This window comes from Strongylocentrotus purpuratus, unplaced genomic scaffold, assembly GCF_000002235.5.
Source record: "Strongylocentrotus purpuratus isolate Spur 01 unplaced genomic scaffold, Spur_5.0 spur5_contig_847, whole genome shotgun sequence".
Lineage (NCBI taxonomy): Eukaryota > Metazoa > Echinodermata > Echinoidea > Camarodonta > Strongylocentrotidae > Strongylocentrotus > Strongylocentrotus purpuratus.
Window position 1 is genome coordinate 1,672,215 of NW_022145554.1, and position 26,557 is coordinate 1,698,771.

The 26,557-nt window shown below is 39.0% G+C and overlaps 1 protein-coding gene across 1 annotated transcript; it reads left to right on the forward strand.

Moving 5' to 3' along the window:
* On the forward strand, positions 1-26,095 carry LOC592805 (aminopeptidase N). Its single transcript, XM_011672918.2, has 19 exons — positions 1-115; positions 6,143-6,474; positions 6,898-7,217; positions 8,072-8,348; positions 9,041-9,161; positions 10,016-10,170; positions 12,009-12,122; positions 13,306-13,440; positions 14,582-14,713; positions 15,108-15,283; positions 15,969-16,060; positions 16,620-16,756; positions 18,531-18,734; positions 19,909-19,991; positions 21,458-21,598; positions 22,562-22,729; positions 23,026-23,166; positions 24,159-24,240; positions 25,207-26,095. Exons 2-19 carry the CDS (start codon positions 6,166-6,168, stop codon positions 25,360-25,362), a joined length of 2,943 nt encoding a protein of 980 aa, XP_011671220.2. The 5' UTR covers positions 1-115; positions 6,143-6,165; the 3' UTR covers positions 25,363-26,095.
* The last annotated feature ends 462 nt before the right edge of the window (positions 26,096-26,557 follow it).

The following is a 26,557-nucleotide window of genomic DNA, read 5'->3' on the forward strand; positions in this document are numbered from 1 at the left end:
ATTGCCTCGTTTCGTTGCAAGTCTGAAAAGTTTCCTTATTGCTGTAATCGCTGATTTTGGTGCTGGAAAGTGTTTGACAGGGGTGGAATCGTGCCAGTTTTCCGTCTGAGAAAGGGTAAGTGTCACTCGGTGGTGTCATTTGCGGCAACCTCTTTTTTATTTGGTTTAAAATTCGTTATTTACTTGGGTATTTTTTCAGAGTCCGTGAGGTGTGATTGTGAATGTTATTTTGTGCTGGGCCTTGCGAATCGCTCACCTGCTTAAATAGCTCCAGGGAGCTACGCCCCCGAAGGCGTCGGAGCTCCAGAGCCTGCATACGAAAACGATTTAAACAGCGGGTTGGGCTCATTTTTTTAGAAATGTAAAGAAGTAGTGATTACAATCTTAACTTACAATGTTATTTGACTCCTCTGGGCATCCGAACAACCACTTAAAATGATAATTTGAAGATCTACAAGCCTTCGATGGGAAAAGGGGTGATTCCTCGTCCTAACCAGGGGCGCCGGAAGTGGGGAAGGGAAAAGGGGGGGGGGGAGGGCGGGGGAGCCGCATTTTCGCCCTCAAAGCCCCCCCCCCAAAAAAAAAAAAAAAAAAAAAAAAAAAAAACAGCTGTAAAAGAGTAAAAATGGATTGTATTTTTTAACCAAAAGTAAAATAAAAAATGAATTGATCACAATCACAATTTTACTCCGATCAAAGACAAGGATTTAAACTTCCTTCATTCCGCGTTCCCCTATATTCATCAATTAATAATGTAGGATTTTATAATAGCAATACACGCTATGATAGGGGTGATAAGACATGAACCCCTGAACACTGGCGTACTGATTGGGGGGGGGGGGAGTTCCCCCCTAAATAAAATTTAAACATGGTTTATTTCTTATTCAATACCAGTGATTTACAAATGTCGCTGAAATGATATGATTTTCCTGGATTTTTCTAATTTTTTTCTTATACTTATACTTTTTTAAGCGTTTGTTGGAAAATTACAAATTTACAGCCAGCTAGGAAAAAAATATGCTTATTTGAAAGCCTTTATGTCAGGATCTGCAAAATGGCAGGGGCTCCGGGCTTGAGCCACTCTCACTTTTCTGAAAAAGTATGTTAAAGAGAAAAAGAAAGAATGAGTGACCTGTCAGTGTCACAAAGGAGGTATCTAAAAATGCTCATCTGACCGTAATTAAATGCTTAAAACCCCTGAGCTTATGGGGCTCCTCCCTCTGGACACCGCCAAGGGCCCTAATGCTGGCCCCTGGATGCTCATCTGACCGTAATTAAATTCCTAAAACCCCTGAGCTTCTGGGGGCTCTGCTCCCTGGACCCCACCAAGGGCCCTAAGGCAAGCCCCTGGGTGCTCATCTGACCGTAATAAAATGCCTATAACCCCTGAGCTTCATGGAGCTCAGCTCCCTGGACCCCCGCCAATTAGTGACCTGTTAGTGTCACAAATAAGGTATCTAAATATGCGTATCTGACCGTAATTTAATGCCTAAAACCAATGAGCTTCTGGGGGCTCAACCCCTTGACCTCTTTGCTCATTACACCACTGCCCCTGAAAGGTGAGCCCCCTGAAGTGTTTGCCCCCTCCCCCCCCCCCCCCCCCCAATCCAAAACTGCTTCCGGCGTGCCTGGTCCTAACCCATATTATCCTAAACCGAAAATTCGTACTTCATAGACCGATATTTCTTCCCTTCACTGTCAAATTAAGGGGAATGCTTAGATTAGTTTCAGGTTCTTCCCTTCACAGTCGAATCCCACCCAGGCGGATGACTGAAGCCTGAGTTGTGTGTTAACGTGCCCCTCCACTTGTTTCATAGATGCAGGCTATATTAAGTGGAAAACACCTCGTCCCTTGGATAAGATGTTAAATGGAGGCCCCGTGTCGAGAAGAGTCGCCACCTTTGCAGGTTAAGAACCCACTGCACTATCCGTATAAGAGTAGAGGGAAACCCTGGTGTAGTGGTCCAGCTGCACATGCACCCCAGTATCATCTGCAAGAATCTTCAGTATTGAAGGAGGCAGATTAACCATTAAGAAGAAGAAGAAGAAGCTTAAATTAATTTATTTAATTGATCTTTTGAGTTAGCTTCTACTTCTAGTGAAAGGACTATTTCTCCCCTAAGGGAGAGGTTGCCAAATTGTTGTTGAAGGAAATTGCTAAGGAAATTGCACCAGCCATCGGCATTCTGTTCCAGGCCACCCTTGATCAAGGTACCATCCCTGCTACATGGAAGAGGGCCATGGTGGTTCCACTCTTCAAGAAAGGGAGCCGATCTTCACCTGCCAACTACTGGGGGGTGTTTCATAAAGCTGTTCGTAAAGTTACGCATGACTTTACGAATGACTTGTATATGAAGTGCCTCAATTAAATTATGGCAAAAAATAACCTTTGCATTAAAAAGTTTGTCATCATAAGAATGTTAATCTACATCTGCACAGTTCAACTTTAGTTGATGTATTTAATAAAGATTGAGCATCCCATTTGGCATTTCATATACAAGTCGTTCATAAAGTCATGCGTAACTTTACGAACAGCTTTATGAAACACCCCCCAGGCCGATATCTCTTACAGCCTTCCTGTGCAAGCTGTGTGAACATGTGATTTATACTGCCATCATCAACCACCTGTCTGCATGACCACAAGATACTATCTGATGCTCAACGCGGGAAAGAGACTTTCATGTGACCCTCAGCTTATGCTGACGATCGACGATCTGGCCAAGGAGAATCGAAGAGAAAGGGCAGACTGTAGATATTACTGGACTTCAGCAAAGCCTTTGACAAGGTCTCCCACAGATTGCTCCTACACAAGCTGGAGCACAATGGTGTATGTGGAACAACTCCGTAGTAAACAAACTCAACAAATTCTGGGAGATGGCCAAGTCAGCACACAGGCAAACAAGAGCTCCACAGCAAGGCTATTTGCTGATGACTGTGCGGTCTAGAGAAAATCACATATCACCTCAGGATGCTGCACTACTTCAGGAAGACTTAGATGCCTTGCAGAAGTGGGAAAGAAAGTGGCTAATGGAGTTTCATCCTTCCAATAGTGCCAATTAATAGCTATTTTTTGAAGATGGCTGCCATTGCTAATGATAGCTGGCCAGGCCTATTTTGTGCTATTGTATACTGATGCAAATTTCAACAAAACAAATGATTGTATCACTTTAGAAGCTATTAAAACAAAGTATATATCGCATATATCACACCCTTTTTTATTTCATTTGGGGGGCCTTTTTCTTTCTTTTTTTTTGTGGGGGGGGGGGGGGGCTTTTTTTCTTCAAAATAGCTAATAGTTAACAAAAAGGTGCGGCGGCCAAAAAGGAAGCGGGCGGGGAAGAGAAACACATTATTGTTGTTATTTGGCCTTACGCCCATATCGCCTACAAATAAAAATTACCGAAAGCGCCTACCTTAAGAGACCCCTGAACGGAACTCCAAGACTAGTCCAACATTGATAACTAAACTCACGCGGGAAAACCCGGATACCCGTCCACCATCCGGACTAGAGCTTCCGATATTCGAGCTAGATCTCCGGTTTAGAGAGGAGCCTAGGAAAACTCATGGCAGCTCTAGGCGGACCACATGGGTATTCCTTGGAACCCCGAGGACAACTTCGGCGGGTCGGAAAATGAAGTTGATCTTCAACCCGACGTGTAGTAGCGCCTGCTAATTAGATAGGGATGGGAGAGAAAATCCCTACCGTTTCAGGGGGGGGGGGGGGCTTTCCGAGCGTGAGGCTTCGCATCTCATCATTGCGATAAATTGGAAATTTCTTGAGGTACTTTCCGGGTACCCCCCAAACACGCCGCCCATTGTTAATCCAGTGGCAGGACTGGTGTTAGGGTTCTTCATAGAGAGATTCATCCAGGGCCAATGGGTGGAGTTTCACTGCGGAAACACAAAGAACGGCTGTGGAGAAAGCTCCGCAGCAGGAGGCAGACCCGAGTGCTCCTAAGGTCCGCTCCCAGGCAGGTACACAGGAGAGACGGGTAATCCTGCGGAGGAGAAACCGGTGGTCGACATGAAATGGACACTGCACCTCCGTGCAGATGGCTGCTCCTCCTAAGCCGTCCAATGTTCGGATGGCCCAGCGGCCCCGATTCCCAGGGCCTTTGATAGCCACTTCTATTTGGACCGACTGGAGAAGGGCCTTAAGAGGCGCGAGTTAATGTCAATTCCGGTAGATAGCCTGCGTTCCTGCATGCTCACCCTTGCAGAGGAATGCGGGACGCATTCTGGTCTTGCACCAGGCAGGCTCAGGATCGTCCGCCGGCCTTCACACAAGGCAATAGCACATTCATTTGCACTGTTGCACATTGGGGACCTGCGAAGGTTCCGCCTGGCGGATAGACTATCTGCATTTTCATTAGGTTTGTTTTGAGCCGCTTTTAGGGCTGTCCCTCGGAACAGGCTCCTGTTGTGCATGGAGACAGATTCTCCACACTTTTATCCCGCAGGGGTTTGCCTTAACACCCCTGTGTACCTTGGCGAGGTAGCAGAGATGGTGGCACACGCGAAGCCAGAGCCGGTCTACGATGTCCTTGAGGCCACTGCCCGTAATGGTCTTCACCTGTACCAGCAAAAGTAACTTCCTGCTCCGAGGGGTGTTCAGGGGGGCCGGTGATGAAAGTGTCCCCTGCGTTTTGGACTGGGGTGTCATGTGGCTGATCCTTTCTATCCCGCTCAGGGCGTTAAGGTATTTAAACCCTGTCTGGTCTGGGATGTCGCGGTCAGTGGCACCTGGGTGTAATCCCTTGGGTGAGGTCCCACCGTAGCCATGGGGTCTAAACCGTATTGGTTCAGGACCTTGGCTCTTAATATTTTTTATATCGGTTTGGTCACCCTTATCCGTTCTTTTATTAACAATGGGGAAGGGGACTGCCAAAGTATGTTCGGTGTTTTGGGTGTTATATATAAAAAGAAAGTCAGTTTTTTTACCTATTTAACGATGTTCCATGTTCGTTTTTTATTTTTTGGGCAGGGTTTTGGGCCATTGCCATGGGCTGTGGCGTTTGGGTTTAATTTGGGTTGGGCTCTCCCTGGGGTTGATTTTTTTAAACAGGGGGGGGGGCGGATGTAGCAGACGCCAAACTAAGGATGAACTGCCTGGCAGATCTCTTTTTTAAAGCATTACATCAAACGTAGAACAACCCACTGAAAGGCACTAAAGGATGAATTACACTCAAAGACCTCCGGTAAGTAATATGTCCAAAGTAGACATCCCAGCTAGACCGGCTATCTCTCGTGGGCCACCCCTATGCTATCTCTGCTATCTCTATGCTATCTCTGCCGGTGTGAACCCGAGCTACGATAGCACGCCGGAAGTCATCGTTCTACACGTGGGGAATATTTTACTCATTCTATTTTGGTGCGATCTGAATCTGAATCCGTACAATTACTCAACACTCCTAGAGGCTGTTCACACTGGCAGAGATAGCGCGGTCTAGCGCGTGCTAGACTGCGCTATCTCTGCGGTGTGGAAGGTACAACGTCATTTCGGTCCGCCAAACAGCGAGCCAAAATGGCGTGTCACTGGAGCACCTCTTGGGGGTGGTCCACGAGAGATAGCGCAAGATAGCGCGTGCTAGACCGCGCTATCTCTGCTGGTGCGAACCCTAGCTACGATAGCACGCCGGAAGTCATTGTTCTACACGGAGGGGAATTTTATACTCATTCTATTTTTGGTGCGATCTGAATCTGGATTGGTTCAACTCAACACTCCTAGTTCGTAATAGCGCGCAAAATCTTTGACCGCTCTGACCTCATGACGTCACGCGTCATGGCAACAGGACTTCTCAAAAAGGGGGTGCTACGATAGACCGCGCTGTGGATCCGGAGAATGCCAATGGGCGGACCGTGGGTCGCGCTACGATAGCGCGATCCGCGGACCGCCCACAGTCCCCCCTTGCGGTGTGAACACGCCCCCAGTCTACTTTATCATAAAGCAGAGCTAAGTGAATAGTGTAGGACGTGCGTTTGAAATTCATTTACATGTCAAAAAACAATGTGGCAGATTATTTTTGTCTGAGGCGTTTTACCGCGTCATAATCATTTGAATGAGCCTTAAATCTGTCAAAAAAGGAGTACTACTCTTTTACCCATCTGTTTCTTTGTTTGCTTTACTTTTTATATGATACAGCAGCAGCGTGAGCAGACCATAAGATGCCTAAAGAACAGTTTGGTTTTGAGTCGGATAAAGACAAGGAGAGTGGAGGACATTTCTTCACAACGTTCCAAATCGTGCTTATCTGCATTGTGGGAGCCTGCGTGATAATCGCTGTCGGGTGCATGTGCGCCCTCTTGCCCGACCGTTCTTGTGAGCCACGTATCAAGCCAGAACCAACCGTGACAGAACCGCGCCTTACGACATTATCCCCAACTCCAACTGAAGAGCTATGGAGTGGACGTTTAACGCACGATCTCATCCCAGAAAGCTATGAGCTCTACCTCAAACCATACCTCTATGATATAGTAAGAAGTAGAAAGAAAAAATCTCATTTTTGCTTTCCAGTTGTTTTGTGTTATTTTTCGCAATTAAGCAAAAACTGCGAACAAACGATAGTGAGTTTGATAAAAATACTTAATGATAATGATAATGATGATGATGATGATATGATATAAAATGATATGATAATAATAATATGAACATAACAAAAATAATGTTGTTTACCCAGGAAGCTTCTTCCTGAGGGCCCTGCAATTATTATTACCCCAGCAATTACCAGTTACCCATGTACACCTGGGTGGAGAGTGGCAACTGTGAATTTATGTCTTGCCACAGGACGTTCGTGCTGGCCTGGATTTAGAGTTCACTACCACGAAACCACGATTTTATAGACCGATGTATGAAAGCTATAGACTAATCAGTTTTTTCTTCTAAAACTTATTCTTCAGGACCTTGGTGTAGGTGATCGTATATACACGTTCGATGGCAGAGTTAAAATACACTTTAGATGTGAAACGGCAACCACGATGGTTACACTGCATATGCTGAATATCACCATTCATGAATCCACACTAAGTGATAGCGACGGGAATGAAGTTGATATCGAAAGCAACTCGTTTACTCCCGAGTATGACTTCGTCCATTTTCATGTCGCTGAGGAGCTCGTGACGGGTACAGACTACGTCTTGGAAATCGAATACCTCGGCGAGCTATGGGCCGGACTCTCAGGGTTCTATCGTAGCAGTTACGAAGAAGATGGCGAAACAAAGTGAGTCTACACCTCTTCTTTCATTATCATTCAATATTTGTTTTGCTTGTTTTTGTTTTATTTATTTTAATACGGGTAAAGAACACCATCTTGCTTTCAGGGCTTTTTTTCAGCAGCTTGGCCGTACACGATAAAGTCTCATTATTTTTTCCAAAAAAGCATTTGAGACTGCACTGAAATATTGGTAGGCCTACTACAGATATGTTTGTAGGAGTTTGCACAAAATAATGAAACAAATTAAAAACTCCTTTTGGTTGCTCGAGAAGGGTTTATGATATTTCATTTGCCAGGTAATCCAATCGGTGATCCCAAAACTTGAAAATGTGCCGTACGTCAGTTTCTATTCTTTTAGGCATGCTTATTCCTATACTTTGAATATTTTGATAGTTATTGGATTCAGGTATCGGTATACCCCTCTTTTTGTTTTTTTACAGACATAACATCATCCATCTTCCTCTTTAAAAAAGTTAAAAAATGAGATAAGGTCAGTGTTTTAATTTGTAAATACAGAAAAAGAGCCAATTTTTGGTTAATGTTAAATGCCAAATTTTTGAAAAATATCAAAAAAATGTTTTTTCTTTTTCGTCGTCGTCGGCGTCATCGTCTTTTTCTTCTTCTTTTTCATCATCTTCTGTTTCTTCCTTTCCACTCTATGTGTCATCCTTGTTTTCTCTCTCACTATCTCTTTTTATCTATCTCCACTCTCTCTGTCTATCTACTCACCCCCTCTCTCTCTCTTTCCCGTACACACACACACACACACCACAAACCACACACGCACACACTCATGCATGCACATCTTCACACATCATTCGACCCCACACACTCTCTCCATTTCTTTCTTCTTCCACTAGATGGCTAGCCGCCTCTCAGATGCAGCCTACAAGTGCCCGTCGCGCTCTCCCTTGTTTCGACGAACCCGACTTTAAGGCCGTCTTCCAAACCCAGATCGAGCACCGCAACGACATGGTCGCCCTATCCAATGGCATCGAAACCAATGTTAATAAGAGCGAGACCGACGGATGGCTGATTACGGAGTACAAAGCCACGCCCATCATGTCGACCTACCTCTTAGCTTTTATTGTCGGCTACTTCAACTATACGGAAATATACACCGACAGTGGAATTCGGGTAAGTTAATTGTGCCCCCCCCCCATCTTACACATCTCCCATAGAAATTGGTGCTGCTGCACCCCTTGGTGGTTTCGAAAGGGGCTCAGGAAAAAAGTTTCAGCATTCTTAGTGAAAAGTATTGAATAACATCACAAAACGACGTCAGAGAGTTTCGCAATGGAATGGATACCCTGAAAAGTGATACCTACTTTAATATAATTATTATTATTATCACAATCATTTTCATCTTAATTTTTATTTCTATTATCATTATTATCATCATTATTTTTATCATTATTATTATTATTATAATTATTATCAATTTTATCATCATAATTATTATTATGTGCTTTCTTGCTCGTCAGAAATTCGAATCCGCCACCGGTGGAATATAATTTTTTGTTCTTGGCATGCATCCCCATTGAAAGAACAGCTCCGAAGGGTCCTGATATCTATTCGCAAACAAGAGTGTCCAAAGAAACAGAGAGGTTAGGACATAATGGCGTAGTTATATCAACATGTGCTCAAAGAGGAGAATAAATTTTTCATATTTCTGTTGTTTTGATTACTGAAAGAAAAAAACGCTATTTAGATTTTTTTGTATTATAAGTCATCTTGATAAAGAACATTACTTTCCAGCTGTTAGCGCATTTTTCTCTCATTCCTCTATGTAATTTATACAAGATCTGTATTTTACTTATATCTTTTAGTTCCGAGTTTGGTCACGACCGGAGGCGGTGAATACAACAGTATATGCTCGTGACATCGGATCTAATATCACTACATACTACGAAAAATATTTCAATATATCTTTCCCTCTTGAAAAACAAGGTATGATTATTCACATATCATTGGTCTCTTTTTATTGCATAGATTGTATCTTCATCATTCACTCATATTCATTCTTCCATGATTTCAGTTGCAAATCTGTTAAATTAAAATAACCCTAAAACTATTAAATAGTCATACATTTCACAATATCACTTGATAAATGAGGGTTCAAAACGGGATTTCAATTTTGTTCTCACTCAGACTAAAACGATTGTATGGACTTTTTTTTAGATAAACCAAAGGTGATTAAAATGACGCAACAACATTTGAACGGATATATAATAGGGTATTGAAATGTCCCTTGAGTTGATTTCTTGAAAGTCTTCGCAATTGTGTTGACACTGGGGCTTTTTTTTAGTAAGAAAGCATGTGAATGCTTGTAAGTATGCAACCAGGGGACTGACAGCATTATGTCCTCTACGAGGGACTTGGTAATGCGGATTATTGCCTTGTCAAAGGGCGCTAGCGCATCGACTTGGTTTCAATTTAAACGCAAATTCAAAGATTATGTTTTGGAAACTGAAAGATAAACATATAAATAAGTAATCTTGCCTTATGTTGTACTTTTGCATGTATTTTTAATGTAATTGTAACATATGTATATATATACATATATATATATATATATATAATATTCTAAATAATTGGGAATTGGCCACTGATAATTTGCAATGTTGTAATATGTATACTTCCTGTTTCTTAAATGAGATGTGGAAAAATAAACTTGAAACTTGAACCCGGGACCTCCCAATTATGAGTCCACTATTCCACCACTGAGCCATCGAGGCTTGAAGATGGGTTTCAATTTGTACTTGTTTTGTATATCTCATGTAATTGCCCATCCTCTCTTACAGACATGATTGCCGTACCGGGCCTTTCTTTCTGGGCCATGGAGAATTGGGGTCTCATAACATTCCAAGAAACTGCCCTACTCTACGATAGCAGGGTCAACTCAGCTAGCAACAAACAATATGTTGCTTCATCGCTTTCTCACGAACTTACCCACCAGGTAGACAATCAAATAAGAAATACATAACTACTAAATTATTCATACCCCTTGTCAATTTGATGCCTTGTTTCTTTTGTAACTCAAGAATGAAAGCTGGACTGGTTGAATTAGAGCCTTTGTTAAATACTTTTAGATGTCAGCTTTAATATATTACATTCTCAAGAAACGGAAATTGGGACAAGTCAATTTTTCACATACTTACAAAACATTACAAAACTTGGTCCGAGTATGAATAATTTAGCTGTTAACTGTATAATTAATACATGACATATATAATATAACATGCTACATGATATATATTATATAATATATGATAAATGATACATAATCTATAATATATGATATATGATATATAATATATCGTCGGTGGGGTGACAAAACCTTGTATCTCAATTTTTTGAGATTTTGATTTTTTTGCATAATTGTGTACCCAATGGCCTACGACACCACCTGATAAATCCATGGAATGCCTCCTGTGTTTTTTCACAATTCCACACAAAGTACGGTGTCACAGCACTAAATCCGTTGAGACAGGAAATGTTTTTTTGCTCTCCTGAAAATTCATGATTTTTGAGATACAAGGTTTTGTCACCCCACCGATGATATGATATATTAAATACACTAAGCAACAACAAAAATGAAAGAAAAGAAATTCGACACTATTTATAGTTCAGATTTTTGAATAAATATTAAATATAAACTTTATCTTTCATAAGCATAAATGAATCCTCTTTAAGACGATATGCAATTGGAATACCATTCACGCATGAGTCTGTAAAAGAAAATTGCAAAACTGGGGTATATGGCCATTTAAGCGTTGATGAGCATTGGAGGTATTCTATGGCTCTTCCACAATCTTGGGTGGAAAGGAGAGGCATCTTGACCGTTCATGTCAAAACCATGCAGTCTTGAATCGACATCCAGACCTCAATCCTCATTGTTGCCCATTCTTTAATTGTTTTCATTGTTGAACAAGAATGTCTTCAGATAAACATGTTTATTAATATTTGAATAGCTACTTGCTCTGTTTTTGCAAAAATTGTTTATCAGACCCTCTAAAGATTAAATGAATGTACACATTCATGTGTGAAAGTTCAAAACTTTATCTTAGTTGCTGTTGGTAGAATATCGATTTTTCTTTAATTTGTTTAATATACCGTATTTGTATCTTGGACGGGTGCGGGAAATGGAGTTTGAATGTGCTTTTGTGCGATACTGAACGGGAAAGTGTTGTACGTTCATTCATTGGATAGGGTCTCTAATAGTGCTGTGCATAAGCGTGTAATGAGGTACTTGAATACACACCCAGGCCTACAGGCAGATACTCAGCGGATACTTGTGTACTTCAATGATGGCCGCCATGTTTTTTTGTTTCTTTTGCTGACACCCTACTATGGTGGAAGTATCCCAGGTCCGTTTCCGAGAACCCACGTGATTTTACTTCGAGGTGCAGTTGAATAAGGCGCTGATTTGTGCTTTTGAACTTTTGACAAATGTTGTTTTTAAAAATATAAATGATAGACAAAGTTCCTGTGAGTCCAAACAGAAATCCGGATATTTGGTCCCAGCTTCTGAGTGGTGAGTTGACAGTGACACCCCGTGTATGATTAAGCTGGGAATTTTTTTTACCCATGGTTTATACCTCTTCCGGGCACAGGTGAGTGTCGACCTGCACAGTGCCAAATGAACGGGCAAAGAAAAGAAGAAGTGGTGGCCGAGTATACGAGTACGAGAAATCGTACTGGAGTAGTTGTCAACAGTGCGAGAACTCGAGTATCCGATCATCCGTCGCAGCCTTTAGTAGTCTCTAATGTTAACATTTCTTTTTCTACATCCAGTGGTTTGGCAATCTTGTAACGTGTCTTTGGTGGGATGATCTGTGGCTAAATGAAGGATTTGCCAGCTACGTTGAAGGCCTCGGTGTGGAAAACGCAGAGCCTTACTGGGGCATGGTGAGTATGTGTACACTGGCTCCTGCAACAATAATTGCTACGTGCCAGTTTCCTATACTAAAGGAAGTCTTAATTTTATGGAACCAGGGGGGTGTTTCATAAGGCTGAAAAGTTACAAATGACTTTACGAACGACTTGTATGTGCAGATGTAGATTAACATTCTTATGATAACAAACATTTTTAATGCAAAGTATATTTGTTGCCATAATTTAATTGAGGTTATTGAAAATTTCAGAAAATTTTTTGGGCATCCAATCTGGCACTTTATATACAAGTCGTTCGTAAAGTCATGCCTAACTTTATGAACAGCTTTATGAAACACCCCCCAGCATTATATAACCCTCACACACATCCCTATAAACCTAACCTTAAAACGAATTGCAACGATATGCCTAACACTATACCTTCGACACAACAGAGGCATGAGCATCTTTCTCAGGACCAAATTTGGGTCGCCGTGGACTCACTTCATATTCATCACAGGAGTATAAGGAATGACTGTTAGCGGAGTTGAAAACAACGCCCTGCCTTGCATACCTCCGTGACTGTTTTCCACAACATTGGATGGGCCCTTTTTGCGTAAAAAAGATTTAAAGTGTGCACTAATTAAGCTTATAATTCTAATTTGGCTTATTGAGTACACATTTACAAAAAGTACTATATTTTTGGTAAAAATTGAAATATGAGGGGTGCATACGCATTCACATATTTGTTACATCTCTCAGATTCCTTACATTTTTTTCACAATTTTACGAACGTCCCCCTATTACCCCCTATCCTAGGGAATTTCTTATTATCATGGATACACAAAGTCCATATGAATTAGTCAAACCACCCCAGCAGCGGTTCTTATTATTGCGATTATTTGTATTTGTAAACTGATTTATAAACTTCTACCTAACTTTTTTCTAATTTCAAGGAAGGTACGACAGGCAGTGTGAAGTTTGAGGAGTCTGAATAAAAGGCAGAGCTTGTGCATGAGGTGTACACATTATGAAACATTATTAATATTCAATAAATAGAGAAACAGAAAAGTTATACCACTTTCATGAACCATGTAAGAATGGAACGTCATAGCATTCTTCATAAGTTATTCTTTCCGTCTATCACAACCCTGAAAATTATTTTTTTGTCAACTAAATTTAATTGATATATCATGACATATCACTATCTCTGCAACAGAATGAACAATTTGTAAATGTGGATCTGCAGCCAGTTTTTGACCTTGACGCCCTAGGTACATCACATCCGGTCCTAGTTCCTGTCAATTCTCCGGATGAAATCAACGAAATCTTTGATTCCATTTCGTACAGCAAGGTACATCATGTTAGCATACTTTATTTGATTTGATCTAATTAGTATGATTTCAACTTTGAAGAACTTTTCCTTTGAAATTTCATTTCATTCAATGGCAATTAAAGACTTTATTTCATAAAATCAGTCTAAAATATCTAAGCCAATTACAATAGCCTTGCGCATAACTTACTGAAGTGTGTGACCGTGACAAGGACATAAATATATATATTTTTTAAAACATAAACTGAACACGACTTCGGCAATACAATTATCGTATTGAAATTGCCTTTAAGTTGATTTCATAAAAAGTCTTTCGATCACGTTATTGAATTGGTAATACTATATTACGTTTTTTCTATATTATGTATACAATGTTATAGTGCATATTATTTTTTCTAAAACGTTTCTTTTATTCAAACTAGATCAAATTTGATTTTAATATAACATTCTTCATTAATTTCATTTGTATTTTAACAAAAAAACAAAAAAAATTAAATAAATCTGTAAAACTATGCATTGATTGATATCATGCAGTTTCATAGTTATATAGATCTCTTTTTTTATCAATGCTATAAATATTCATTTTACGTCAGTTTCAAAATATACAACTACATCTAAATCTACTATTAATATTACTATTAGTACTACTACGACGACGACAATGACCACCACCACCGTATCCGGACACCTACCCCCTGGACATTCACCCCCGCCCCCCGGATAACCACCCTCTAGGACAACTCCCCTAGGACAACTACCCCCTAGGGCAACCACCCTTTATTAGGATGACTACCCCCGGACAAGTACCCCCAAACAACTACCACCCGGACAAGAACCCCCAAACAACTACCCCTTAGGACAACTACCCCCCTCCAGACAACTACCCCCTAGGATAGTTGTCCGGGGGGGGGGGTAGTTTTAGGAGTAGTTGTCCTAGGGGCACTTGTCTGGAGGGGGTAGTTATCTGGGGGTAGTTGTCTGGGGGGTAGTTGTCCTAGAGGGTGTTTGTCCTAGGGAATAGTTGTCTTAGAACCCAACCAACACCACTACTATTACTGCTGCTGTTGCCGCCACCGCATCTGCCTCCTACTACTGCTATCTTCTTTTAGTTGATAAAGTGAGACTGAATTGAATTACATTGTATCTTGATTTATCTATCAAGGGAGCTTCGATCCTCCGTATGTTAAATGACATCCTCGGAGAAGACGTATTCGTGAGTGGACTCAACGCTTATCTAATCACGCACAGAAAGGATAACGCCAAAACTGATGATCTATGGGCGGCTCTAACAGAGGTATTGGTTATTTAAAAGGCAGATTTATCATCAATTAATTAATAACATGATAACAAACGAGTATTTAAACCAATAACTAGGAATATATAAACATTCAATGAATATATCATCAACCAACAAATCAATCAATAAAATGATGAAATAAAGAGTCTTGGGGTAACAGGGGCATAAGTATCATCTTCTGTTGATTGTGTTCCCCCGCCATCCTTTCTTCCTCATTAAAAAAATGAAATATTTTCTTTTAATATTTTTGCTACTTTTTGTTGGGGGTAGGAGGCACGTGCCTCCATATCATCCCGACAGCATGCCATTGTATAATGCCCTTCTCAAATATTATACCGCATACTCACAGATGCAAGACAATGGATGTTGTCTTTAATATTCCACCATACAGGCAGATAAAGGAATGGGTGATAACAATGTCAAACAGATTATGGACACTTGGACGCTACAGATGGGTTTCCCCGTGGTTGATTTCCGTCGCATCGACGATACCCACTTCAATGCTTCACAGGAACATTTCCTCATTAACCCTGATGCTGGAGTCGATGACAGATACGGCGACCTCGGGTGATTTAAAAAATAAGCAACATTTATGCTCAGGGGTGGACTGGGCATGAAGTTCAAATAATTTCGATGTGGTGGCCCCACTGTATCCCCAAAGTACTTTCCAGCCGGTCCTTGGACCATAAATCAACCGTCCCTCAAGCTAGGTCCGTGGGGGAAACTCTACTCCCCATCGCCAGTCCACCCCTGCTTACGTTTCCTATCGTGTTGTGTTAATCGAAGATCACTATTGGAAAAATGAGAGAGAGAGAGCGAGATAAAGAAAGAAAGAAAGAAAGAAAGAAATGGAGGCAGGGAAGAGAGAGGTAGGGATGGAGGGAGGAAGGGAGGGAAAGAGAGAGAGAGAGGGGGGCGGGGGAATACCTAAAAACTTTAAAGACCAGTGGCCGTCCCAATCATTATTTTGATCAGGAATATGTTTATTTTTCATTTGTTTTCCCATCTTCTTTTTAAATTGAAGTCGTAGAACAACAGTACCGCCAAGTAATTCAAAAACAAGCACACCCCATAAAGTTGTCCGTCAAATCCCCCCCCCCCCTCCGAGTCTGAAAATGACCTTTTCTATATATGACAGGAGAGTTATAGATACTCCTTAAGTTCTTTCCGATAAAGGAACTTTGATAACCAATTTGTGTTTCGAAATAATCATCATTTTAATTATTTCACTGTTTCTTCTGATTTATTTTAGATACCTGTGGTATATCTTCCTCACCTATACACAAAAGACAGACGTCAATTTTGAAATGCCCAATACTATGTGGATCGAAAAAGAACCATGGGGTAAGATTATTGTTTCGAACAAAAAGTATTATAAATGGCAGTTGTAACTTTGCATCTCTCTCCCCCCCCCCCCTTTGAGAAGCTTTGAAGAAGTTGGATTCATACAGGATCAGTATCTAAAAGTTGGGACAGAAAGTTTTCCTGACTATTAAGTTTCCAAGGAACGTGACTTCAGGAAACTTCCCGGCCAGCTTCTTAAATAGAGGGGGGTCAGAGGGTTTGTGCACAGAAAATTTCCTGATTATTTCATTGTGGTAATTATTTTCCTGCAGGAAATATGTCGGCCCTGGAAGGTCTCGAAAGGGAGGATGCAAAATCGTTTTTTTTAATGGAGGTAAGGGGGGGGGGGCTCTAGTGGTACTGTATGTGAATCTAAGGCCATTATTGCTTTGATTATTACATACTTATTGCAGCTAAAATGTCATCCCAATGATGGCCCGTATTAAGCAAAACTTCCTTGTGTTTTTCCTTTTATGGTAGCCTAATAATAACTGAAAGAGAGGGAAACATGATTTAAATCCTTTCATAAAATTCTCATTTAATATCTTCCTTTTTTCAGCCCTCGTAACCCTCTCATCCCCCATGGAAGCTGACGATTGGTTTCTTGCTAACATTCAGCATTACGGATATTATCGAGTGAACTATGACAATGAAAACTGGGCTCGCCTCATCCAACAGTTAGTAGATAATCATTCGGTAAGCTGACGCTATTCCAGAAGGTTAATTATTCTGAAGGTCAAGGTACGTGATTACTAAAAGGATACATGATTTTATATTCCACATACTAAGAATCTTGCTCTACGATTGTTCAAAAGTAAATCACGTGATGAAAGATAGTTCGCCCATTATTGATGGGAGAAGCAAAAAGTTCATTACACTGTGTAGATAGTACTATACTATCTACACAGTGCAACGCACTTTCATTGAAGATAGAGGTACTATCTACACAGGGCAAAGCACTTTCACTGAAGATTATCCAAAAGCGCACTAAAACAGGCGTATAATTAAGCGTGCATTACCAATGAGCGCAATTAAAGAAAACACATGCGCGCACCGTACCCTCAAGGGGTTGGGTTAAACTTAAACTTTTTTGGTGTGAATTTGGGCCTAGGTGTCTTTTATGTGGATGCACACATGTCCTTTTTTTGTAATTAAATTGTTTTAGATGTGGAATATAAAGCAAATAATCACCTTTTGGTTTCAGGCGATGGCAAACTATCACTTCCTCGTCGATCAGAATGTGTACGCTATCTTTCCTCAGCTTCGCTTCGGAAAGATAGCTACATCCAGATCGCCTCGGAAGTGATAGTTTGTCCCATCATGCACCTTCACCAACGGTAATTATTTGCTTACTATTTCGTTTCCGGAATTATGACCTTTCGGAATACAGAAACTTTGGAGTAACGAACCTATGGAAAAAAATAAAACCTTCAAAATTATGAACCTTCTGGAAAAAGACATGTTTAACCGGTTTGGTCTTAGGTCATTTTTTGTTGTCTTCATTTAGTTGGTTTGTTTTATTTTCAGAATTATGAACCTTTTATCACTATCATAATTTTGAACCCTTTCTAATTTTCAGAAGTATGTACCTTCTTTTATTTTCAGAATTACAAAACATTTTTTTCCTCTCAACAATTTTTTTGCTTTGTTTAAAAATAAATTACGGTTCAGTAAGAGGAAGAAACCAAAGAAAGAAAAAACACACACCAAAATCACATAAAATTAGATACTGTTAAATTTTTGCTTAGTGCTAGTTGAAGGTGGTTGAAGGTAAAAAATTAATTGCCTCTATAAGTCTCTCTATCTGTTGCTTTCTCTCTCTATCTCTCTACCCAATTTATGCTTTGATTGTATTATAGTATACACATAATGAATGGTTATGAGTTCAATAGTGCGAATATTTTCATGAGTTGAAAGATTAACATTCTATTCAACGAGGCGTCAGCCGAGTTGAATAGAATTAACGTTAATCTTTCAACGAATGAAAATATTCGCACCATTGAACGAATGAAAAACATTCATTATTTGTTTTATACAACATCGAAGAAGATCTAATGGAACGTTAATCAACAAAATGCTTTACTTCTTATATTAAAGATTAATTAAAGTTGGAGTCAAGCCTTCTCGGTTACATTCAGATTGCCTTCGCGTCAGATACGCGCAGGGATACGCGCGCGCAAGGCTGAGAGGTACGCAGTCTGCATATAACCAAAAATGCACGGCGCATATAACCAAAAATGCACGACCGTGCAATATAACATCTATTGAATATCATGTGACCGACAATCCTCCAATCAAGTGACAAGGATCCACGTAGGTGTTGTATAATACAGACTAACTGATTAAATTATCATTATTATTCGATGAAAAATGAAATCCAGATCTACCTTAGCTTGCTTTAGTTGTGATATTTCGCCCAGCTCCATTGTCAAATACTCTTTAAACATTTCTTCTCTCTCTTTCTACCAAGGTATTCCCGACCGAAAACCGCGCCCAGCTCATCAGTGACGCCCTCACATTGGCCCGGGTGGGGCGTGTGGATTACCCCATCGCTCTTGATCTGACCCTCTACATGGAGAGCGAGGAGGACTATGTACCTTGGGAGGCACTCCTTGGTGTTATCTCGTACATCACTGATATGTTCAGCAGGCATTATGGTTACGGCTCGCTAGAGGTATACAGGGGCCGATGCAGGATGGACTGAAAAGGGGAGGGGCCTCTGATTTTGCAAATGATAGAAAAGATTTTAACTAATGGGTAGCGTAATACAGCACCTGTATGTCAATTTTTGATCCAATCGGAGGCAGCGGTCGATAAGAATCCCATTTATTCCCCCATTCTGTTGGATGTTTATTTACCCCGACTGATAACCATGTATATTACAATGTAAATAAAAAAATTCAGGCAAACTAGCCATCTACCTTTACAAGCAGTGCAACTGGTAGAATTGCAACTTTCTAACCGTCATTTTTATGTTACTACTAAAAACAAATTCAAATGACTTTTCCCTGTTCTTTTTTCAAAACATGTTGGATTTATTAATCCTATCTGACAATGTTTACCATGCATGTATTTTACTTTTCTTGAAAATATCAAGAATGGTTTATATATCACATATTATATACCCATGTTAATTGCGATTCCAGTATAGTTTGAAGCCAGTGTTTACCTCCTTGTATACAGGCTGAAATGACAGTAACAGTATAATGGAAGTAGGTGACTGCAATGATAAATCCATAGACTCAGTGCATGGGTACTCAGATTGTGTCCGCAGGAGGGGCTAAACATCTCAACTTAATGTGATCCATATACCCTCAGTCAAGAAGTCGCTTTTTGAGGGTCTTGGATTGCTAGGCGAGAGTGAGAGGGAAAGAGAAAAAGACGAGAGAGAGAGAGAGATAGAGAGGGGGGGGGATCACCCAAAATTAATTATTTTGATTTTGACTTCATTTTTGCATTTTTTTCCTTCATCTTAATATGTTTTCCTATATCCTTGGTCACAAATGCCATTACGAACTGATACGATCGCCGTACGAACAATTTTCAGACAATGGAAATTCGGGAAGACAATGGAAAAACGGAGATTCGTACGAAATTATCGTTCATACAAACCTTTGTGACCTTAGCATTACCTGCTAACTATATATGGGGTAAAAAAAAAGTTGCATAATTTATTTATCTTAGTCGGAAATCTGTCAGGAAGGGTAAACTACCCCCTGGGCCCCTCCTTTGAATACGGTAGTGCATAGACTGTACTATGAAAGAATGATGATTATATAGTTGATAGTATTGATTAAAGTTATAACATTGTTGTTTATTTCTCTCTTAATACATTAATATTTTAACAGAGATACATGCAGAAGAAAGTCCAGACATTATACAACGATCTAACATGGATCGACGACCCAGTAAATGACCCTCATCTTACACAGTAAGCCAATAAACGCCTCATGAGAGCAAGAAGAGCGTTAACTCATATCACTTTGACACAGAGTTATATAGCGCCCTTTTGTCTCTTACCGGCCATCATTTGTCATTTTCATCATAAAGGTCATGTGGATTGGGTTGTCGAGAGATGCGCACAACATTCGGCATCTTCTGAAATAGTAATACATTTTTCAAAAGATGATTTTCACATTTCAAAAACGATTTGGGGATTTGTTGTTTCAAACCATGCAACGAGGTCAAATTTTCATACAAAATATTCCATATTGATGATACTTCCTAAAATCCCTGAAGAAAAAAAGAAAAAATTCTTCACAATTAGTAGAAAAGTTACGGCATAGGTCTGATAAAGCTGCGCTTGCAGCACAGAAGTGAATTAAAAACAGGTCATTTTTCTACTGATTGTAATGAAAGAATTCGATATACATGATCCCCAAAAGAGCAATAACAATAATAAATTTGGCAGATTTCCAGGCACACTAACGTTTTATTTCTTGCAAATCGTTTTTTGAAAGTATCTGATTTATACAAGTATTTCCTCTGATATTTCATGTATTAGCCAAGTAAGGATGATTTGCCCAATATATTCCCTCCCATGTTTGCTTTAAACAGCGTTATTCACTCTTATCCCACAAAACAAAGGGACAATTTCCATCTACCCCCATGAATCCGGACAGTTTTTTGCCCCCAAAACAATCATGTATACCAATCCCTCTTTTTGGAATGGTTTGGATTTCGAGGTTATAGGAAGCACAACCATTGAATTGCTTCAAACGCAAATTTTGAGTTTTTCTTTTAAATTCTTACATCTGATATAATTTGTTTGCCCTCCACAGTCTTTTATTCTCCAATGCTAATCTTAATTGTCAATTATTGATGCATGTCACCGGTTTTTTCAAATGTATAAAAACTAATTAATTCGTGCTATGCCAAATAAATTGCTTGGGTGACTACCCATTTTAACTGGGTGACTCTGGATATTGGTACTAATTAATGCATTATTTTGTATACAAATTTCCTTATTCCATTGTGTTTTAAATTCCCCCTCTAAATTACATTTTTCATTACTGCTACGGTTTTTACATCTACAATGTTTATTTTACCAGGAACCTATAATATACAAGCATTGCTTTTTAATAGGCTCCTCACATTCTTCGTAATCTATCATATGAATTGAGAATAGTTGAGATGTGCTCATATATACTACATGTATTGTATAATTTTTAATTTTATATGTTTGTCTATATTTTTGGTAAAATGTGGAACAAATAAAACTTGAAAACTTGGAAATACTTTTTTTAATGATGATAGTTAAACAGAGCTTTGCAGTCACCGATGCATCAGGATCATTTTAACTTTACTGCCTAGTTTAAATAATGTTCTGCCCGACAAACATGCACGTCTATTCTTTCAACACATTTTGCCTTTTAAATATTCATTTCCTCACACTAGATTTAACCGAGTCAACGCCATTGGCACGTCCTGTAAATACCGCAACCAAGATTGTCTAGACCAGGCTTCTGCTCTCTTCCAAGAGTACATGACGAACGATGCTAACAACATTGACAACTCACCAGATTATGAAATTAACCCGTAAGCTGAAATTCAATTATTCGTCATTTTAATTTACTAATTATGTTTTCATGATGGTCAGATGTTTATTGATTTTCTTTTACTTTTCATGATAGTTTTTGAAGGTTTCTGAATAGACGGATAATGTAAATTTATCAAGATCGCAAGGACTTTCAAGAAATTTACCGGTAGAACAATTTTCATTTTTTGTTACCATTGCCTTCATAAAATCATGTTTATAATGTGTTAAATGTCACTGAGCACTTCGCATATTTTGAAAGGTAATGTATGATGCTTAGCGAACGAGCGTGGTAAAAATGTAATTTTGATATAAAAGATACCATACATATTCGGCACCTCGCAGTCAAATATAAGCTATTCGGGCACCTCGTTGCTAAAAAATGGAAGTATTCACGCACTTCACTAAAGGTTGCGAGCTAGCGAGAGAAAAATACACTTAATTATCTTTAAAATATTATTTCCTCATGAAGTTACATACTTAGCAGTTTCTAATATTTGGTTTTCTGAAAATCGACGTCATTCTTATAATGATTTTTGTAAATTTTATATATATATATATATATATTACTTAAACAAATTCACGGCACCCCTACAGATGTCTAGCGGCACCCCAGTTGAAAAACGCTGATATAGATAGTATGGATTATATTCCACATACAAAGAATCTTGCGCTACTATTGGTCAAAAGTAAATCACATGATGAAAGATAGTTCGTCCAATATTAATGAGAGAAGAAAAGTTTGTTGCACTGAGTAGATAGTAGTACTATCTACACAGTGCAACACACTTTCACTTTCACCAACGGTAATTATTTGCTTAATAGATTAACAATTGTTTGTATTATTATTAATATTTTTTTATATTTTTTTAATTTTTTTAATTTTTAATTTTTTTGGTGGGGATGCATGCCCCTTATATCGCCTGAATCCGCCATTTTTTATCATATTTCCTGGACTTCTACAGCATCTCTCCTAACTTGAAGACGACGGTGTATTGCTATGGCATCCAGGAAGGTGGGCAGGAGGAGTGGGAGTTTGGCTGGAGGAAATACAAAGAAACTCTAGATGCCGCCGAGAAATCAAATTGGATTTTGGCCCTTTCCTACTCTCAAGCACCGTGGATACTAAGCAGGTAAAACAGCAGCAAATAACACCAGTTTGTAATAATGAAAGATTTGTAATTTCCTGGATTGATATTATGATTATGATAATGATTATGAATACCCAGGGTAGCCATTGGTCAGTAAAGTTCTGAGAAGATTTAATCTACCAGTATATCTATCAAGAATATTGTCATGATCATTTCATGGAAAGATGTAAGAAATGTTTATTCCAACTTCATGGGCAACATTGTTATTTGAGTTGTTGACATTTATTTACAGAACTTCCTTTCTCATTTTCATTTTATTATTTCTATGGTGTCTGTAGGTATCTAGACTACTCCCTTGATGTTAATTCTGTTCGTTCCCAAGATTCAAATACCGTCATCGTCTACGTGTCACAGAACTACATCGGACGTTCTATTGCCTGGAATTATCTGCGATCTAATTGGGAAACCTACAAAGAATAGTAAGAAAATCATGCATTTTGCCCGATTCTTAACTGCCTATTTTGCACTGTCTTTCTCGAGAGAAAAAAAGGTCGCCCATTTTGTCTTTTAAGAGAATGTCCACCTTGGCATCAAGCTGGTTTTGAAGAAGAAAAAAATCAGAAAAAATACAACTTTGGGGAAAATGTCCAGAAATGTCACTAAAGGAATGAAACTAATATGTATTTGATCAAAGGAGCATTACGAAAATATGAAAATTCCTTTTTTTTACAGTGCGATAATTAGTTCATTGTGATCCTAATGTAATTCACGACATGTAATTGTGTCTATCATAAAGTTTATCATTAAAATTTCAAATGTTTGAAAAAAGTTAAGAACGTGTACATGTGGAAACTGTTTTGGTTATCATTAATTGTATATGAAAACGAGACGAGGATTTTGAGAAATAAAAAATACAAAAACTTGAGGATTTCCCCAGTTTTGCAGTCGCTCCACTGGCTCCCAGTAAAAGATCGCATTGTTTTCAAAATTTTGTTGCTGACCTTTCATTGCGTTCACGGCTCTGCTCCTCAATACCTTATCTCTCTAATCCAAAACTACACTCCTGCAAGACCTCTACGCTCATCCACTTCCAATTTTCTTGTGACCCCCCCAAATTACCAAAACGTGGGGGGAAAGATCATTTGCATACTCTAGTCCTAAATTATGGAATGGCCTTCCTTACGACATCAAAAAATGTTTATCCTCTGATTCTTTCAAAACTCATCTCAAAACATTTCTTTTCAAGTCTTGATCTTTTTTCCTGTTTACACGCGCCTTGAGCACTCCACAGAGTGGATTTGGCGCGATATAAGTTACATTATTATTATTATTATTATTATTATTATTAGGATTAAAAAAGAACTCTCTTGGTACGTTATGTAAATTTGTGTATTACAATAGGATAGATAAATTTTTCAATTTTTATTCACAATTTTTGTTCCATTTTTTTCTTCAAACCTGCTCATTACAGTTACGGTGGAAGTGCGAATCTGTTAAGTGATATCATTTCAGACGTAACAGAAGATTTTAACACCGAACTTGAATTAGAAGAGGTACGTATAAAAACATTGTCTTTGAATGCTTGACATGGGTGCCGGTTTGAAATCCACTGCATCAAAATTTCCAGAATATAAAATTCTAGCCATTTCCTATACAGTGCGTCCCAGAAAAAAAGAAACCGAGAATTATCGATGTTTTATCATAACATAGTCACATTTATAATTAATAAATGACACATATTTTGAAAGCTTAGATCCTCTTCTTTCATTTGATGCAACTCATATGATGCATTTTCCACGCATGAGTGATTAAAATGAATTTGAAGAGAGGAAACCAAAAAGTCATTTGGCAGATGGTATCTGAATTTCAAGGAGAAAATCACATTTCTAGAAAGTTGAGTTTTTGCCCTTTCATATTGCACCTCAATCTGGAAAAACTAGCAAGGAATGACACAGTTCTGTTTGTTTAAAGTAGTGCTTGCATTTCCATAATTTCATCAAATGAATTCATTTTCACTGGGTGCCTGCTGTAGCAACAAACAGAGTTGACAACAGACTTAACTCCATTTCGTTGACGATCAGCCGTAGACGAAAGACTTCATGCATGCATGCATAGAACCGATAGACAGATTACCATCAAACTCAAGACATGTTTATGTATCTTTGAGAGCCAATGAACCAATTAGATTTTAGGGTCATGAGGTCAAAGGTCATGGGGCTCATTATGTATGCATATAAAAAGCTTGTGAATGCATTATAATTGGAACCAACAGATGGATTACTATCAAACTCAAGACATGTATATATCTTGCAGAGCCATGTACCGGTACATGAAAAATAACTTGTAATCACGATATTTTGCGAACCTGTTAATGGATTAAAATCAAACTTGAATATAAAAATTGCTTTAGTTTTGGTTTTTAAAATCGCTCTATGGCGGAGCTTTTTCGCCTGCGTGCAGTCAAGTTTCATCTAGTTAGTCATATTTTCTCTCACTTTCTTTTCTGAATCGTCTAACAGCTTATTGCTTTCGGGGAAGGCAACAATTTGGGGTCTGCAACACGTGCATACGAGCAGGCGATAGAGGTGACAAATACTAACATCGCGTGGATGAGTACCAGTGCAGATACCGTGGCAGATTGGTTCACGGATAACGCCCCCGCGATAGGAGAGTAAACAGGATGAACGCCCTCCTCCTCCTCTTTCTTCCTCTCCTCCGCCTGCTCTTCCTCCTTCTCCTCGCTTGTCTCTATAACCATCACCATCATTAGCAGAAGAGCAGGAAGGTGGTGGATGTTTTCAGAGTAATGTTTAGAATTGACATTTGGAGAAATGACGAGTTTGAATGATTAAGAAAATGCAGTATGATACCTGTGATCATGAAAATCTATGAATAAATTGCATCTTCCTATAAATAAGTTAGCAAAGGCATACATTTCCTAACATGGCAAAAGGTCATGATTTTTTTTGTTTAAATGGCGACAGGTAATGAAAACAACACAGGCTTTTGAAAACAGATCATGGTAAAGTTATCCTTTAATGTAGCTGTTGGGATTTGTGATCTCTTGCTATTTATCAAGTAAAGTTAAACACTGTGATGACTGCAACCATTACATGGAATTGTTAATACTGCAAAGGACATTGACCCAGGGATATGCCATGCAGTTGTCTTGTAACATTGCTTTAAATTTAGTTATGAGGAAAGTTGCATGTATATTAAAGGTTGCTGTTGGGAGAACTATTCTCTGGTTAGGCTTATTGGTTTGAAAATATGCATTTGTGTTCAAATAATGCATGAAATGATAGTTTGAGCGATTTTGTGTACTATCCAATTCAATTCAATTCAATTCAAATGAACATTTATTTTCTTCCATTCAATTTGACAACATATTTGACATTTGTTCAAACAATACAATTTATACGTAGGGACATAAATATATTATATTAATTAAAGAACTTGTATTACAAGGAAGAAGGCGCGAATCTTGATAAGCATATAGCTTGTAATGGGTACGCCCAAATACATAGTACATTATAAATAGAAGAAAGGAAGAAAGGAAGAAAGGGGTAGGCAAGGAGGAGAAGAGGATAGAGAGCTTGGAGAAAGAGAAAAGAAGAGGACTGCAACATAGTAGCAATGGAGTGTATGGCATGCATAAACAACATAATGGCAAGATATAGGTGAAGGGTATAATGTGGAAATATTAGACTGCATTTTTATATAATGTGGAATATGGAAATATTAGACTGCATTTTTATATAGCTTTTTTATAGGATGGGTATTGATATAACAGTAAATAAATAAATATGTATGTATGTTTACATAATTAAACACATGCATACACATCCCCTTATACAATATACACACCAC

Coding starts and splice junctions, on each gene's coding strand:
- LOC592805 (XM_011672918.2), top strand. CDS start 6,166: ATGCCTAAAGAACAGTTTGGTTTTGAGTCGGATAAAGACAAGGAGAGT. Junction 7,218..8,071: donor GAAGAAGATGGCGAAACAAA/GTGAGTCTACAC, acceptor TTCTTCCACTAG/ATGGCTAGCCGCCTCTCAGA. Junction 10,171..12,008: donor CTCACGAACTTACCCACCAG/GTAGACAATCAA, acceptor TTCTACATCCAG/TGGTTTGGCAATCTTGTAAC.